Source organism: Colias croceus, chromosome Z, assembly GCF_905220415.1.
Source record: "Colias croceus chromosome Z, ilColCroc2.1".
Lineage (NCBI taxonomy): Eukaryota > Metazoa > Arthropoda > Insecta > Lepidoptera > Pieridae > Colias > Colias croceus.
In genome coordinates, this window is record NC_059568.1 from 9,809,839 (window position 1) to 9,827,545 (window position 17,707).

The window sequence follows — 17,707 nt, forward strand, 5'->3', positions numbered from 1 at the left end:
AAGTTTAACGCACTGTTAATATATACTTTTAACGTTCCCTACATGCGCCCGACGGAGCTTTAAAAGGCGATAGGGCCATCATTGACGATACGTAAACGTCTTTATTTATCGCTTATCATGTGCTAGCAATTCTGACTACTGTTAATATCCTTCACTTAATTCTAATTCCTTATCGTAAATCGTACTTTATGCATGAATAAATATTTACATCATTCAATGATCTGCGAGTTGTAACGTCTTCGTACGGCATAAATGTTGTAGTCTAATCTTGAATAAGTAATATATTCATGGCGACACAGAGACGATGCGTTTCATCTCGACACTGGCTACTTTGTGTGTTATCTAGGGATTCTTCGGGTTTGTCTACTGAACAACGATCCTCTGTGTTGTCGAGTGTTACAACTGCGCCTAGTATCCAACCATGCGATGGCATAACATTTGAGTTTCGTTTTATTTTTATACGTTCAGTTTTGTCTTTACATCTTTCAAAAACTTTACTTAGGTTTAATTTAAATATGATTTTTGCGCTTTATAAATATATTTTATGCGGTTAAAAAAAGTACGTGTATGAATTTATAACGAAATGGTTTATAGCGCATAAATAAAATGATTTTTGTTATGATTATACATATATTTTTTTGGATAATCTCTTACATATTTTTTTCACTCTCATAGTCAATGGCTCTTATAGTTAATTTTGGAGGACGCGTATCATTTTTTGCATGTCCTTTATGCGATGAAAGGTCGTTCAAGTGCCACTTGCTTATAGCCTATGAAAGTGCTCTCATCACTCTCCACAGGCTCATCTCGTCATCACTTTGATGACAGTAAAGTCACGCTGGATCTTTTAACGCGATAAATATATTGATTCTTTGTTCGCCTCCGATTTGAGACACTTTAGGAATATCAATATATGTAGTTCCTAGTATTTGCGAGTGTGAAGTTAGCCGCGCAGTTCTCAGGGTACAATGGATATCTTTGGTTCCGATTGGTCGCCGACGCGTGAGGAATGCCGCGCTCTGGCGACAGTAGAAAACGTCCTCACGGAATATTCATCTTAACACGAAACATCACTGCGGTATCGCACCATCGCGGTTATTTATTATGAGATACGGGATGCTCTCACAAAGCTTTCATTTTTCAACTTAAATAACAAGTTTTTAACCACCAACTGATTATATAATTTAAAATTTAATTCAATGTGATAGAATTTTCACTCCATAAGCATACTTTTGAAACTTTCCTAAATTTTTGAAATACTTCACCTATTTTCTTTTCAATGCACATTGATACCTATGTAAATTTATAATAATCTGATATATTACTGTAATAAGATTGAGAACGCGATTTCACCGAAATTGTACTGTTATTTAAATATACTACCGTTAACATTACGCAAAAATTGTTTACGACCATTTTATTAACCCATAATAATAAAGCGAGGTTATTACTATAGATTACGAGACCGAACAATAGTAGGATATTGCGGATCTGTCAAGTCTATCTACCTAGGGTACAACATTGCTGACAAAACGGCTTAGTTTAGTATAATAGTTAGCTAAAATATATCCTATAACCTATTGAATGTCAAATTGTATGCCTTATAGGTATTTCATATGTGTTGGTTGTGAAAAATTGAAAATAAGAATAAAGTATTGTATTTCAGCCAAACTAGATAATTTTAAAACGAAAATATGTACAACGCCATTTATATTAAAACATAATGCATTAAGACGTTATGTTTACCCTTTTAAATACCTCTCGCATGCTTACTGTGAAACTGACGTAATTTATTTATCAATAAAATCAACACTCCAAACAATCGAGTCTGTTTTGAATAATAAAGAATAATAAATGGCAACGATGCAAGCGCAGACCACTGACTGGTCGCTCGGAAGTGGCCTGGCGTAAGAGATTCGCTAACCAACCGTAACATAACAGTAGGCGCTGAGAATTGTAGGTCACTGTCGGTCTTATAATTATAATCACCATACGTATGTAATTGTTTTTAAACTTTGAACGTGCTCGTAATATTATTTTTTCTCAGTGTTAAGTTTATACGACTAACGAGACATTTGTGTGAGTTAATGTGTTGAAACAGACGGTGAAATGAACATTTTAGTGTAAAAAATGCTCAAATATCACCGGCGTTCCCACAGGCACAAGTCACCTGTACGATGTTTAAGATGGAGGTTTGTATGCGTTATGTAATAAGGAGAAAGAGAGAAAAGGTTGCATTTTTGCCCAATTAAACAAATCAGCAAATAATTTTGCCTAATCGTTATATCAACAGACTTATTTGATGATCTTTTAACTCAGTGCGATTTTTTAAAGTTCTATCTCTTCCTTTATAGGTCATCTGGGGATTCGGATACAGCGAGCACGTCAGCTGTGGAAACCACCCTGGAACGTTTGCGGGGAACTCGGAGTGCCCTCGAGGAACTGTGGTCAGATCGCGAGAGGCGTCTTGAGCTTACTCTACAATTGCGACATTTCGAGAGGGATGCACTAGAGGTGAGGACTGTATACTAATACGCAGTGAGTTTAAGTCTTACATAGTTTAAAGTGTAGCTTACACGTGTCACGATAATCCATACGGGGCAACGTTTTGAAATATGCTCAGAGAGAAATATAATTTGTAGGTACTATCGCCATCGTTGTGGTTATGAGACGATTACTAGTATGACGTTTGTAGTTATCAATATCAGATTTACAACGTTGCTTGTTCTGCTTTTCATGAATAGTACAATAGACGTTGGAAATTTATGATTCACAGCATTGATAAGGGAGAATTTTCTTCCATTGTCAAGAAAGTAATTCAATTTAAATACATTATTTGGTTTATTACTTTACAGATTTAACTTTTAACTTTCATAAAAGTGAAGAGGAACTGTACCCTTTATTAACCCATTGAGCCCCAAGCGGACCGATCGGTCCCAGACACAATAGATTTTCTATTGTAGATAGGGAGGCGAGGTAGCTAAATGAGGTAATTCAACGGCGTCGTCGAGACTTATCAAAATCGAAAGAGAAAATAATTTCGAAAAGAAAAGCTTCTATGGTAAAAACCATTTTAGCGGTGGGTTTGGCGTGTACGGATTTTCAAAAATGTAAAAAAAAACAGTTACTTGGGCATTCTCGAGCGCGTCAGATATTCATACTACGTATGCCCCAAGTCCCTCTGATAACAACGGTATACTAATCTGCCGGTTTGCGTGGTGGGGCTAGGCATATAAATTCGTCAAAAATGCACAAAAAAAAAATTTACTCGAGCGCGTCAGATTTTCGGAAGGGGTGTTAAGTAGGCCCCAAGGAAGCTCCCCTTAAAAAACTGACGATTACGACATGACGATAAGTTATGATGAATTTTTGAAAATGCAGAAAAAAAGAGTCCTTTTGAAATACTCGAGCGCGTCAGATTTTCATAGGGGAGGTTTATCTCGGTATCCTGAAAGCATATTTTCTTAATCTGACAAAAATGTTGGTGGGTTCTCTTAATCTGACCGAAAAAGGTTTGTGGGTTTCTTTTTTTTAATCATCGTTATTTCATATCAATTTTTCTTAACTCCCTCAGTTTTCGAGATATACACAAAAAACCGGGAGTTTGACTTTTTACGATGCTTCAAGTAAAAAAAGTTTTAACTTTGGACAAAAATGAAAAGAGACCTTTTTTTGTAAAATAAAATTACCTTTTTTGTTTATTTAAACTTTTTTTTTGGAAAAAGTAAAGTTCGCGACTTATATGCTGCAACGCGTTTTTCGGAAGATGAAATGGCTCCTCCAGACTTCCGGTCATGCGGAAACCGGCAGATTTTGTATTTTTAGTAAGTTTTAGATTATATTCTTCAAAATAAAAATAAAAACAATCGCGCTCGAGAATGCCGGATTAACGTTTTTTTTTTACGTTTGTGTGTTGTTGTGTGTTTGCGACCCTATAACTCGGCGGCGTCAAGGACTTATGGTCAGATTAGTTAAATTTAGTCTTAAAACACTAAAATCAACCCCCAATATCTTAATCTGACGCGCTCGAGTATTTCAGACTATCGATTTTTTTTTACTAATCTGATCGTCTATCCTAGACGCGCGTCACTACATATAGAGCTAAATAGTTAACAAGGTTGTTCTATTAGGTCTAAGGTATCTCTCATATCTTAAACTGCCACGCTCGAGTATTACAGAAAATTCCCCTCTTCGCCTCCCTATCTATTGTGTCTGTGGTTCCGGGGCCTGAGTTATCGAAACCACGAAATGAGGCGTGCTTAAGAAATAATGCGTACAAATAAAACTTTATTTATATCACTAGACTGATGCTCCGTATTTATATTTAATATCAATAAAATATAATATCGTTTGAACAAGCGCGAAAATAGGCAGCCTTCATGACCTTCAACAAAGGAAACGGGAAAATCGTGTCAGACAAAAACATGACTTGTCTAAATGTGTAGTTATAATTATGAATATCGTTAACTCTGTTAGCGAACGGGTTTCTTGCACTGTCGAGTACTAAATTGCATCCAAGTGCATATAATTACGCTTGTCTAAAGCCTAAACGTTTAACTTCTCATATTTTCTAGGCGTGATTCAAGGCGAATGGCTTATAATATTTATAAATATGAATTTAATAAAATATTAAATTATGTTTTCGTTGTCTTTTGTAAAGATATAGATACATCAAGATAGAGTTTGTAAAACGATTTCAAACGATGCCAAATTTGTCGGCTTTGAAATTTGCTTTCCAATTTGGGATTTAACTTACACAGCCAATTTAGGTTGGAGTCTCAACAAGTTTCACCCTATATTTTATATAAGAAATAGCTGTACATTTGTTATGAATAATGTGTCACATCAGGTGTCGTCTCGGCTTGAGTTATGGGGCGACGAGTTGCAGCGCAGTGAGCCTCCGCGCGACCCGCAACAGGCGGAACAAGCTCTCGCGGCTCACAACGAGAGCGTGGCTAGGATGCAACATGCTACCTTCCAGGTCATACATTACTTTGTATTCATTATAATTATTCTGTTTTATTACCTTGTACTTATTGGAAAGTTTGAGATCGCGAGAGATTTAATAAACTGTACAGGAGAACAAAAATTGACCAATAACGGTCTAATGAAATAATTGTAAAATTTCTATTGTTATTTTTTTTACCTTTTGATAAATTATTTCGCTAATTTCAACACATTATATACAATTACACTTCAGATTTATTCTAATTCAATATAATATAAAGTGAAGAAAAATACATGTTATAACATAGCAACTGTACCCACAGGTAGTCCAACAAGGCCAAGAGTTGGCCGCTGCAATCGCGGAAGCGTCAGACGTGATGGCGTCCAGCTCTGACAGCTCCGAGGGTGCACCACTAGACGCGCAGGCCCGTGTTCAACTGCTGCTGGAGTTCCTGCATGACAGGCAGCTGGACCTGGAGGAGCTGGCTGAGGAGAGACGGGCGAGGTTCGAGCAGTGCGTGCAATTGGGTAAGTGGATTTAACGTGGTATTTGGTCTACTTGCTTTTGTTATTACATTTCAAAAGTGGGAATATGAAGGCTAAGATGAAATTTGTTTTGGAAAATATTTCGGTATTATAATGTAATTACCGTATGATTTATTATGGATGGAGGAGATTAAAGAACATCACGTTGTCCACATGTTTCTTTTCTTATTCAACCGTAAAAAGAAGAGTTTATAAGTAGATTTATACAAGTATTTCATAATCAATAAGATAAATATGATATTATATATTTAATACAGTTATTAATTATAACTTTTTTATAGGACAATTCCAAAAAGACGCAGCACAAGTTGTGAGCTGGATACGCAACGGCGAAGCGATGTTGGCCGCGTCCTTCTCCATACCGGGAACGTTGTCTGAAGCCGAACAATTGAAGCGCGAACACGATCAGTTTCAAGTGGCTGTAGAGAAAACCCACGCTAGCGCTGTGCAAGTCAAATACAGGGCGGACGCCCTACGTGCTGCTAATCATTACGACCCGCATACTATAAGGTAATTAATAAAAACATAAATACCCTGTAAAAAATCTACATTGAATAAGTATTCTCTTCATGCATATTTAAAATGCATATGATAGTGTTGAAATTGATATTCTGAGTTAGTGAATATATCTTTTAAATAATCTATTGTATCCAATAATTATTTATATACGTGTTATAACATGTAAATACACATTTTCAGAGAGATATCTGAAGAGGTGACTGAGCGATGGCAGCGTCTGGTGACGTGCGCCGAGGAACGTCACAAGCTCGTGACCGCATCGCTCAACTTCTACAAAACGGCGGAACAAGTCTGCTCCGTACTCGATTCGCTTGAGCGGGAATACAGAAGGGATGAAGACTGGTGTGGCTCTGGTGCCGCTATTTCGACCACTACACCTAATTCTGATGATACGCAAACGCTACAACAGAGCTTGGATAAAGCTGCTCAGGTAACAGTTTTGATACATTATGAGTTAAAATTGTATGATTACGTTGATTGGATCATAAGTAATATCTTTTATAATATTGATACTAAATCGAATTGTATTTTATGAACCCGCCTTTCTCTTATGAAAGTAATTCACCGCGAAGGGGAATGCTCCCACCTGTTTAATTTATTCTTGATGTTGCAGCATAAGATGTAACCTCATGACTCACTATATTTTCATATTAACAGGTCGCAGCGCTTATAGTAAAGCACGGGGAGCAGAAGGAGGCGTTCCTCAAAGCGTGCACGCTGGCCCGACGCACCGCTGAGACGTTCCTCAAGTACGCGGCGAGATCTGCTCAAGTGCACGGTCAAACTGCGGCGGCTAGTAAGGCGCACCATGAACAGACACGCGCTATACTTGACACGCTATTGGCACAGGAGAATAAGGTATGTAGCGGCGGTAATGCGTCTCTTTAAGTTTGAGGCTTGAGCCTAGTACGTTGGGAAGTCCGTAAGTGCACGGACAAACTGCGAGTGCGAGTACAGCACATCATAAATTGATACGCTATTGGAAAAGGAGAATAAGGCACGTTTGCTGTCGTAAGCAGTCGATTTGTCTTGGGAAAGTTTTAACTCAAAATACCTTAAAAAAAGTGCATATTAAATCATGAAATGGAAATGTTTCACACGTTTTTAATTATCACGTTTTTATATTTCATAAATTATAAAAACAGCACAGTACCTTATCAAATAAATAGATTAAGTAGTCGAATGACTTATTATTAATGTTATTGCTAAAATTAATGAACTAATCGTCCTTGTCAAATGAAATTTATTATGAACAAAACCATACGGGAATAGAGTAATAGCAATATATCATAACATGCTATTTATGCTAAGTGTTTCAAAAGATAATTATTTTGTAATGCATGCTCCGCGTTACAAATACTGCAATTTGTTTATTGCTAGACGATATTTACTGTATGCACTCATGCATAAATCAAAGTCTAATATAAGTACTTCAAATAAGATTTAGAGGAATATATGTATTTGGAATTTGCTTTCCACTGAAAAAGTATAAATCTGGGGGCACGGCAGTGCCCCCGCCAAGACGAGCCAAGCGAACAAGCACGGGCACTACCTACCTTTTCTCGAAGCGCTTCGACGTTTTTTTGAACCCTCATAACTTGGGTTTGGATTATGATAGATCAACAAAATTTTCGGGATATATTGTCAATAGCGGACTTATTGAACATATTAAGTTTTAATTACATTAGCTTCTATACTTCAGATTTTATTTATATCTAAAAAACGCTAATTTCGTCACTGACTCACTGATGATCATCAAAATTCTTAAGGTATTTCCTAATGTCCTAGAAAGCTGAAATTTTGTATGTAAGCTAGTATTAGCAGACAAACAACAAAAAAATTATAAAACTTGTAACTTTCATCCCCCAACCCCTTAAACTAGGGGATGGGAGTTTGTATGAGACCTATAATTTTAAATTAAATTTTGATGACGCTAGAGGTCTAATCTAATAATCTAAAACTTGGTTCCCCTAGATATATATATGTATAGGTACTCCTTGTTAAAAAAAAAATTACTTAAAACTTTAATCGACATACTTATAAAATTTTGTTACAAACAACTTACAAAAAGAAATGAAATCCCACCAAAAACATTTTCATGTAAAATGTTGCCAAGACGAGCCCATATGACTCGCACTGTCAAAAAGTTATCAGATCTCATGTAGAGCGAAGCTTCTAACACTACACGCCCTAACTCTACAAGGCCTAACTTCACAAACTCTACACCTTAGTCAAAATATGTGGCTTGGCCGTTCGTTACTACAAGAACTATTGTATAACACAAAAGTAATGCACAGTGAATTAATTTTTCACCTTACGCCGATGTGAATGTAGCGAAATGGCCAAGCCACATATTTTGACTAAGGTGTAGAGTTTGTGAAGTTAGGCCTTGTAGAGTTAGGGCGTGTAGTGTTAGAAGCTTCGCTCTACATGAGATCTGATAACTTTTTGACAGTGCGAGTCATATGGGCTCGTCTTGGCAACATTTTACATGAAAATGTTTTTGGTGGGATTAGATATTCTTTAGTAAAATCATTATCATATTTGATCTTTTGTTCAATACAGTTTGTATGTGTGGGAGTAATAAATGGAAAATACTCTTGTATTTATCATCCTGCAATTTTACTGCATTAACAAGATCGATATTATTATTATTTTGTAAGTAGTTGGATTGTACATAACAATTAAATCGTTATTCTAGTAGTGGTATATTATAGTGATAAAAGCTCGCCTGAGCTAGACCACTAGACTGCCTGGCTCCGTTCTGATGCAATTAATTCTATTTTTATCACTATCGTGTGGTACTAATTGTTTTCCGGGTGCATGCAAAACGACAACTAGATTGTTTGTGTGGATTCGAAGCGGTGCTGTAAACAAACAAATACCTATGAATTCCGATCGTGATCGGACGCGGCTCCGTTTATCATCCTTCCGATGATATGTTTTGATTTTTATACTGTTCGAGTGACATACAATTACATGTTTGGAAATAAATCTGTGTAGCATATATAATCGCGTGTCATTGTCAGTGTCATTGCTGTTACGGTTCGCTATACAATAAAGCTTTTGTTATTTCGCGATGCTATCAGGCGGGCCTCGTGCTGGCAGATAATGGTCTGTGCTCAAGCATTCGTGTCGCGTTAAATGTTGAGGACGTTTGTTATGATTTTGATACAACCGGTAATTTTTCGTTTGGCATTTGTAACATTAGCTCTATATGTTTGAGTTGAGTAAGATAAAAATGTCGTTCTCAGGTCCTGGAGCACTGGACGGTGCGCAAGAAGCGTCTCGAGCAGTGCCAGCAGTTCGCGCTGTTCGAGCGGTCAGCGCGCGCAGCGGTGGAATGGATCCGCGAGACGCAAGAGCGGTGCGGTGCGGCGGCTGCGGCCGCGGCGGCGGGCGTGGCGCGCGAAAGCAGAGAGCGCGTGCGCTTGCTGGCCCAGCTCGCGGACGGGCTGGTGGAGAAGGGACACCCGCATGCCGTGCAGATCAAGGAGTGGGTGGCCGCTGTGGATGCTAGGTGCGTATAGTACTACTTAATTGCAGGCATTGTAGTATGGCTGTAATATCTGGTTAGAGGAGAGATATTAGAAGGTAGAAATGGCTGTGATTTTTGTTTGTCCAGAGTTAATTTTGAAGTGGACTTAATCATCAGTTTTTACACGAATATAATGTGTTATTGGTAACTTAAATAACACAATCATACAAAATCCATTAAGGAGATTGGGAACAGTGTTTGGGCGATAAATTCAACCAAAACTGGGTCCATTTTTCATCTTTCGCCTGCTTATCAATATACAAAGCACTACACATAATACACATTTAAAAGTCTATCGTGAACAGGTATGCCGAGTTCAGCGGTTCCATGGAAGGCGGTGAAGCGGAAGTGGAGAGCGACTCCGGTGTGGCTCCGTCGCTAGCGTCAACTCAATCGGAGAGCGAGGTGCGTGTGGAGCCGCAACCGCCCGCCGCGGGCGATGAAAAGAGACGCAGCGCTAGGAGGAAGGAGTGAGTATAATATGTTGGAACAGCTTCAATAACTGTAACATTGCTTTATTTAATATGACTGAAATAGAAAAACCTTGTAAAAAGGTCACGTGATACTTAGCAGTATTCATAAACAGTTAAATTTGATGTTTTTCAGTGATAAAAGTTTTGAATATGTACATATTTTTAAAAACTTTATGGTTAGTTATCAAGTGAAAAGTAAATTATTTATTTATCTCTCTTTATCATGTGTTTTGATATCAATGTGTGTGCCAATTTATATTGCAATAGTATTTACAATATAACTACAGTTAATTTAATGAATAGAAATAAACAATATGACTTTTTGAACAGATTCATCATGGCCGAGCTGCTGCAAACGGAGCGAGCGTACGTCAAAGATCTGGAAACTTGTATCACTGGATACTTGCGTGAGATGCGCACTGATCCCGCTTCTGTACCGGTAGCGCTACAGGGCAAGGTAAAGCTGCTCTTTGCCAGTTTTAACAAAAAAATAATGTGTGCGTGTACTATACCCGGCGCGGCGTAAGATGATCCCTATGACACTGACATTTATTCTCAAGAGACAAACTTGTAATGGCGTCACCATTAAATTAGAAACGTATTGGAGGCGTCTAAAAATGGCATTTATTAATTTTTACGTAGCTTTATGCCATTACAATGATATTCCGTTGGAATTATAACAATTCTTAACATTTACGAGAAATTATATCAATCTGACTTTACGTCTACGTTCTTCAAAACTTACATCGTTGGCATTTATCGACTAGTGCGGAAAGTATCGATAAACAAATTTCGATAATGGAAACGAGTTCACATTTTTTCCATGCTTTAAGCTATAGTTCTTCACTATTGAATGGAACAGAAGATCGCAGCATAATTAATTAATAATGACCGTTCGCGTTAATTTACTTACCTATGATAATATAAGTTTTTTAGAAAAATTAAATGGGGGATTCCATTTTCATGATAAAATAATATACACTGTGTTAAACGGGTTAAAAATTACGAGAAAATGATAAGGTGCATTTTTATGTTTTGGAAAACTTTCGTTTTACTTACCGTTTCGTTTACATAATAGACGTTAAAAATTCATTTTATAATATTTGTAAAAACATTTTTACTGACGTGGCTGAATGCAAACCATGCCTTTGCAAAATAGTAAAGTATCGACACGATCCATCATACGAGCAATCACTAAGACGAACTGTCATAGGGATCATCTTAGGCCGCGCCGGGTATAGTGTACACACTACACGTAAGAAGTGAAACTTCTTTATGACCTTATTTTTAAAAAAATAATTTACTTTATGCAACTTTACAGAAATATGTCGAATCACACGTGGTAGAGATAAGAAAAAGATGGCGCGTAACGGAAAAATGTCACGCGTAATGAAAAAATACTATAATAATACCACACCCCGGACACTCCATACAAAATTATAGTTTTGACAGTCACACTGTAGAAACTGCAAATGTGTGTGTAAACTCTTTATGGTTGGCACATTTGTGACTAGCGTAAAAAAAAATTCGCGTTTTTCTGATGAAATACATCCGTAAACAGCACAATATCTAACCATTTTCTACGAAAAACGATAATCACAAATCCAAAATAATAAAATTGCTTTAAGTCAATTTGATTAATGTTGTCAATCTTCGTTGCGTTTCGTCTAAAGACGTCGTTGGTATCGTCCTTGCGGGGAAATGGGTACCATAACATGTCTGATCGTGCGGGGTGAGGTAAGTGTTTAATTTTGGCGGGAGGCGGAGAGTGTCCGTTCTGTAGCGTTTAGCTACTATTATGTATTCTGTGATAATACACTAAATTTTTTTTCTAACCCCGATAAAGAACTTTCACTTCAAAAAGTGTTTTATGACTATTTTTGTGAATACTACATAGATAATTATTATTAGAATTCATGGTTATTTGTTGTCGAATACAAGAGAATTGTGGAACACAATTATTCAAAGTATTTATTTTAACGGTGTTATTGTTAAAAAAAAAACTATTTTCATATATTTCCTTACACAGGAGGAGCTGATATTCGGCAACATAGAGGAGATCCACCGTTTCCACGAGCGCATATTCCTGCGCGAGCTTGACAAGTACGAGGCGTGGCCCGAGGACGTGGGCCACTGCTTCGTGACATGGGCGCGCCAGTTCGACATGTACGTGTCGTACTGCCGCAACAAGCCGGACAGTAATGCGGCGGTCGTGCAACATGCGGGCGATTACTTTGAGAGGTATGAGTGAATATCGAACTATCCAAAATAGTATAGATAAAAAAATTGATCGGCTTACTGACGATAGTTGAACGTGACAACGTCATAAGGCCGATTGTGCTTCTTTGTCGCTCGTTCGTGTATTATTACCGATCCCTGATAAGTAAGTATAAAAGACAAGCTGACGCAACAGACGTCTCAACTTCTAACAAATAAACTCAAACTCGAAATAGGAATTTATTTTAAATATAGAGATAACTTATTTTGAATTAAATCAGCCCATTAATCGAGTCTAAAGGAGACAGTTATATACAAACACGCAGGTGAAACTAATAAAAGCATTTTCATTAACAAAGTAATCTGAAAATTTCTTCAAGTGTCTTCAAATGGCCTCTAGAAGCGATTTTGAATAATCATAATACATAGTTTCAGTTTACATACTACACAATTATTATGTATTATAAATATACTTATGTAATTACAGTTTACATATCAGGCTAACCGGAAAAAAAAAATTAAAAACTCCCTGTCTCCCTGTACCACACTCGTTGTAATGTTTTCTAAGCAACGGGTTAATGATAAAATCGCCTTTAAAAAAATAAAATAGCTTTTGTGTCACATGCCATCTATTGGACGTCAGAGGATGTTTGCCGTGAGGCGAACATTGTAGGTTTATACCACAGAACAGTAAGAACATAATAGAAGTGCTATAATGTCATCATTAGTATGAAAACCAGTGTCGCCAAACCCACACATTTAAACTATGCCTTTGATTGGACAGCTTAATTTGAGTAAAAACTGACTTAGGTTATAAATTCAGCATTTCAATATGTACCCTAACGAACCAAGTTACGGTTTATTTTAGTATAACATCCCTAGTTATATTAGCTGTTTTGTTTCTCTTTGCTCAGAAATTCCAAATTCGAAAACATTCAGCTATTCCACAACAGATGGCGTTGGTTTTCAATACATATAACTTTGAACCTCTACACATTAAGATAAGGTTGAAATTTGTGTCACTCTAAATTAATGACATTAACTTGACATTAACCTGATGCTATGCTCTAAGGGATGTCAGCCTTGTTATCGATAATTCACAAATAAATATATTTTTGTGCATTTTTTTTTCTTTCTATTATATGAGTATAGGATAATGTGTCACATTTTGGAGTATGTTTATTACTACTAAGTACGTCTTTTCATATTATTATATTTAAATAAAAAACGGAATAGAATAGTATAAATCTATATTTACAAAACAAACAGAAAATATGCATTATTTTAAATCTTGGAACTGCCGTAGCTTTGATGTATCGGTGGCCTTTGTTAGACTGCTTATTGCTGTTCGGCATCCAGTTAACTCGTCACGTTGCATTTATTATCAATTTCTCTTTTAAATTAGGCTCTTTCGAAAATCTATAAATAAATAGGACAAATGAAAGCTAAGGAAAAATAGAATAAAATTTAATATTTAAAATGTTTGTCTTTTCTAAAGTATCGATACTGTCGATATGCGCCACATGCATCACTAATCCGACATTCGTTTGTTTATTTCAATAATATTCCAGAAAGTCTTGTTTGCTGTTCAATCTATATTAGTACTTATTTCTTATGGATTAAGGTTCATTTTGACTTAATATTTTTATAAATTTTTGACAAATTACGACAAGCGAAGTTGTAAAATAAAATATATTTAAAATAAATTAAAATAAGACTTACCGATGGTATGAAATGCCTCGATTGCTGATATTATTTCGTCTGCTATCATTTTTCCACTCTAATACCGAACAACACGCTCTAAATAATGAATAAATATGGAAATAAGGTTTGACAGTTGACAACCGACTCGAATATTTTTCTGCGCACAACTGAGAGCGAGTTAGGTGATCTTACCTTACTAGTGACACGTGGGCCACGCCCACATCGCACTTCTATTATGTTCTTACTGTTCTGTGGTTTATACATATTTTCGACGTTGCTCGCAAGATGGCATTATTTTGGTAAATTTCCTTGTTATTCTGGAGCGATGACATAATGTAAACAATAAACATTTTAAAAGATGTCGTTTAGGCAATTAATGCATAGATGTTTGTCTAAGTAACGCAAGTGCAAGTCGGTTTCAAATGTAGTTGATTGATTTGTTATATTTTGTCATAGAGTGCAACGTCGTAAGAAATTAGAGCATCCCTTGGCAGCATACCTGATCAAGCCGGTGCAGAGAATTACCAAATATCAACTGCTTCTGAAAGACCTGCAAGCTTGTTGTGCTGAGGGCCAAGGAGAAATCAAGGTATGTTATTTGTTTTGTCATAAAAATGTATAATATTGTGCGAATTTATGGAGCAGCAACCTTGACATAGATGAAATCCACTATGCTATGTACCAAAACTGTACCAAGAATCACGACTCTAATCTTTTAAAGACGCGTCAATTATGATCAGTGATAAGATAAATCCGTAAGAGTCCAGCATACCTTGTGCAGTTGTGCTTATATTCTAATTGTCACTACTAACAATCGGCTATGTTGATTTTATTGTGAACCTAGATTGTTGTTAACTATTTGGCGTGTAAGTCGCTGTTGTGTATTTTTTTTTTTAATTTAATAATATATTGTGTTATAAAAGACGTAAGTGTACATTATTTTCATACAATTTAATTTTCCTTACTATCCTTAGTAATTAAATGAATGTGAATGTGCGTCTGTTTATTTTTTTTAACGTCGTTACGGAGCGCTTTTATTGTATTATTTTTGTCTCTATAGACAGAAGGCGAGAGAGCTATATACTTCTTTAAGATAATATATCTCTTGTCTCGGTAAATAATTTTAATCCCAAGAAAATTTTCTTTATAAACGCGCGTGAAACCGTTAGTAATAGATAGTAAGCTATAAGTAATACCTTATAATCGGAAAGATGTAGGGTAAGCTCATAATCAACAGACTAATATTTCGTTTATCAGAGTTGCTAACGACCTTTTGTATTCTGTAATGGCGTAAACCCATTACGCCTATCGGATGAGATGTTTGTATTTCATTTCCAGTTAAATACGACAAACGTTGGATATATTTAAGATTAAACAAACTAGTTCGTTGTAATTAACCGTAGGTTTAAACCAATATTTCCTTATGATTCATGGCCAACTTGCACATCAATCGGGGACTCGATGTGGAGTGGTTTATTCCACACGGAGTTCGTTTGTAAAATTTAATCCTTACTTAAATACCAATGGAATGGTTCTCATAAGTGTCGATAGTGTCTTACTGATAATGTTAAAGTATATAAACAGTCATCGGCAAAATCGGATTGGACCTGCACGGAAAAATGTTGTATGTATTAATCCACACTATGTAATATATAATATTATGAATGCGAAAGTAACTCTGTCTGTCTGTTACTCAATCACGCCTAAACTACTGAACCAATTTCCATGAAATTTGGTATGGAGATATTTTGATACCCGAGAAAGGACATAGGGCTACTTTTTATACCAGGAAAATGAGGCAATCCCGGAAATCCCACGGTAACGGGAACTATGCGGACTATGCTTTTCTTTGACTGCGCGAGCGAAGCCGCGGGGGGAAACCTATTTATGAATATATCATGTCAATGTGAATAGTTACAAACTAATAATAATAATATAATAGATACCAGCTTTTAAGTAACCAATTTCAATGTCAATTTTGGTTAGATTAGGGTCCTGTAAACGTAATAAAATATAGATGTCAAGATAATAAAGTAATGATATAATAGCGGATTAATGAAGAAATTGCAGTCTCAATAATCCTAATCGCTAAATGGATCTACTTAAAGTTAATTTTCGTGGGATGGGCGGCCCTTCGAAGAATAATAGTCCGCCGTAATCTCACAATTTACTACGTCAATAAATTACTATGCACTTTGAAATGTGGTAAACAATATTTAAAGCGGTTTTCCTGATGTTGGGTTCAGTCAATTAATTATTAAAGATCGAATAACGAAAAAAAGAGTTTAACCTCTCGGTTCTACATTTTATATTACTATGTAATGGTAATAAACTTTAAGTACTTTTGTAATTCAACAATCGATTTTTTTATTAGGACTTCCGCACGTCTGGCCACTTCGGAACTCTATACTCTAATCGCAACTGACGGTTGTTCCTTCTTTTCAACTCATCGTAATATTATGCACCATGAATTATTTTTATTGACGCCGTTGATCGTTGAGAAAAAATACGTTTTCTAGGAACTAACAAGATAACCGAAATATGTCTTAATAATGTGAAAAAAATATAAGCTCGGTATTCCGAAGAACATTGAACCACACACTTTTTTAAAGTCGGTGAAAAATAAAATACCGCCTCCGTTCCTAATTTTGCAATCTTCAAACACGAACGTTTTACTCCTTAACTAGGACGGGTTGGATGTTATGCTGTCGGTGCCCAAGAAGGCGAACGATGCGATGCACCTGTCGAACCTCGAGGGCTGTGATGTTCCAACGGACAGTCTCGGCGAAGTTGTCCTCCAAGACTCGTTCCAAGTGTGGGACCTGCGGCAGATCATCAAGAAGTGCCGCGAGCGGAGAGTGTTCCTGTTCGATCTCCATCTCCTCCTCGCCAAGGAGGTCAAAGACACGCACGGAAAGGCGAAATACATTTACAAGACGAAGTTTATGGTGAGCTATTTTGCATTTCAATCTTGAGCGAAATTCTTACTCGATTTGAATAAGGTGTATGCAATATTTATGAAAAATTCCATAATGATCCTCTGAAACACGGATAGAGTACACTGAACTCCAGATTAAATTTAAATTCCTTTTCATAATTTTTCTAAAGATTTTCCAAATATGTGGGAATGCATGAGAGTATTAAGCTAGGAGCTCATTTATTTTATCTTATTAAGATACAATATTAATTTATGTTGCTTTATAAAACATAAAATTCCTCCTGGTATAAAAAATATATTCTTGGAAAAATTTAATAAGGAATTTTTTTCATAGTTTGTTATTTTTTCCTTGACTGTCTCTAATCTTCCTGTATCTTGATAATGAATAAATTGAAAAAAATATTTCGTAGATACATTGTACCATTATCAAATTGTAAGTACGTTTTTTTGTTTTTACAGGATCATTTCTTAAGTGTTTTTCTGAAACGCAAAAAAAGTGGTGTAATTGTCATTCTAAAACATAATCGACGTGTTACATTTAAACTGGTTTATTTAATTCTATAATGCAAAAATAACTCACATTAATTATTTGTTTTTCTTCATAACATTATTAAAATAGTGTGTAACGTATTAATTCTTATCTTGTTTATTTGATTTTCCAATTTTTTTCCTTTTCTGTGATTCATGGCTAAAGCTGATATTATAGTATTAAAGAAAATCCCCGGTGATCTGTCATATTTCAACTGTATTATCTCTTATCAACAATAACACTAATCACAAACACAAAAAGTAAACATTCGAATAGGGAATTCTGCCCAAAGAATC

The 17,707-nt window shown here is 36.1% G+C and overlaps 1 protein-coding gene across 10 annotated transcripts in view; it reads left to right on the forward strand.

Annotated features, from left to right (window-relative positions):
* The window catches only part of LOC123705411 (triple functional domain protein), a 101,860-nt gene that overhangs the window by 25,260 nt on the left and 58,893 nt on the right, over positions 1-17,707 (forward strand). For all 10 annotated transcript variants that reach the window (XR_006753304.1, XM_045654158.1, XM_045654162.1 and 7 more), the window contains exons 15-26: positions 2,355-2,514; positions 4,850-4,981; positions 5,271-5,475; positions 5,775-6,003; positions 6,193-6,442; positions 6,670-6,870; positions 9,267-9,532; positions 9,856-10,020; positions 10,354-10,480; positions 12,053-12,264; positions 14,401-14,533; positions 16,632-16,892. Coding sequence is in view for 9 of the 10 variants with exons in the window: in XM_045654158.1 (XP_045510114.1) it covers positions 2,355-2,514; positions 4,850-4,981; positions 5,271-5,475; positions 5,775-6,003; positions 6,193-6,442; positions 6,670-6,870; positions 9,267-9,532; positions 9,856-10,020; positions 10,354-10,480; positions 12,053-12,264; positions 14,401-14,533; positions 16,632-16,892 (2,341 nt within the window). In the remaining variant the exon portion in view is untranslated. The remainder of the gene's footprint in view (positions 1-2,354; positions 2,515-4,849; positions 4,982-5,270; positions 5,476-5,774; positions 6,004-6,192; positions 6,443-6,669; positions 6,871-9,266; positions 9,533-9,855; positions 10,021-10,353; positions 10,481-12,052; positions 12,265-14,400; positions 14,534-16,631; positions 16,893-17,707) is intronic.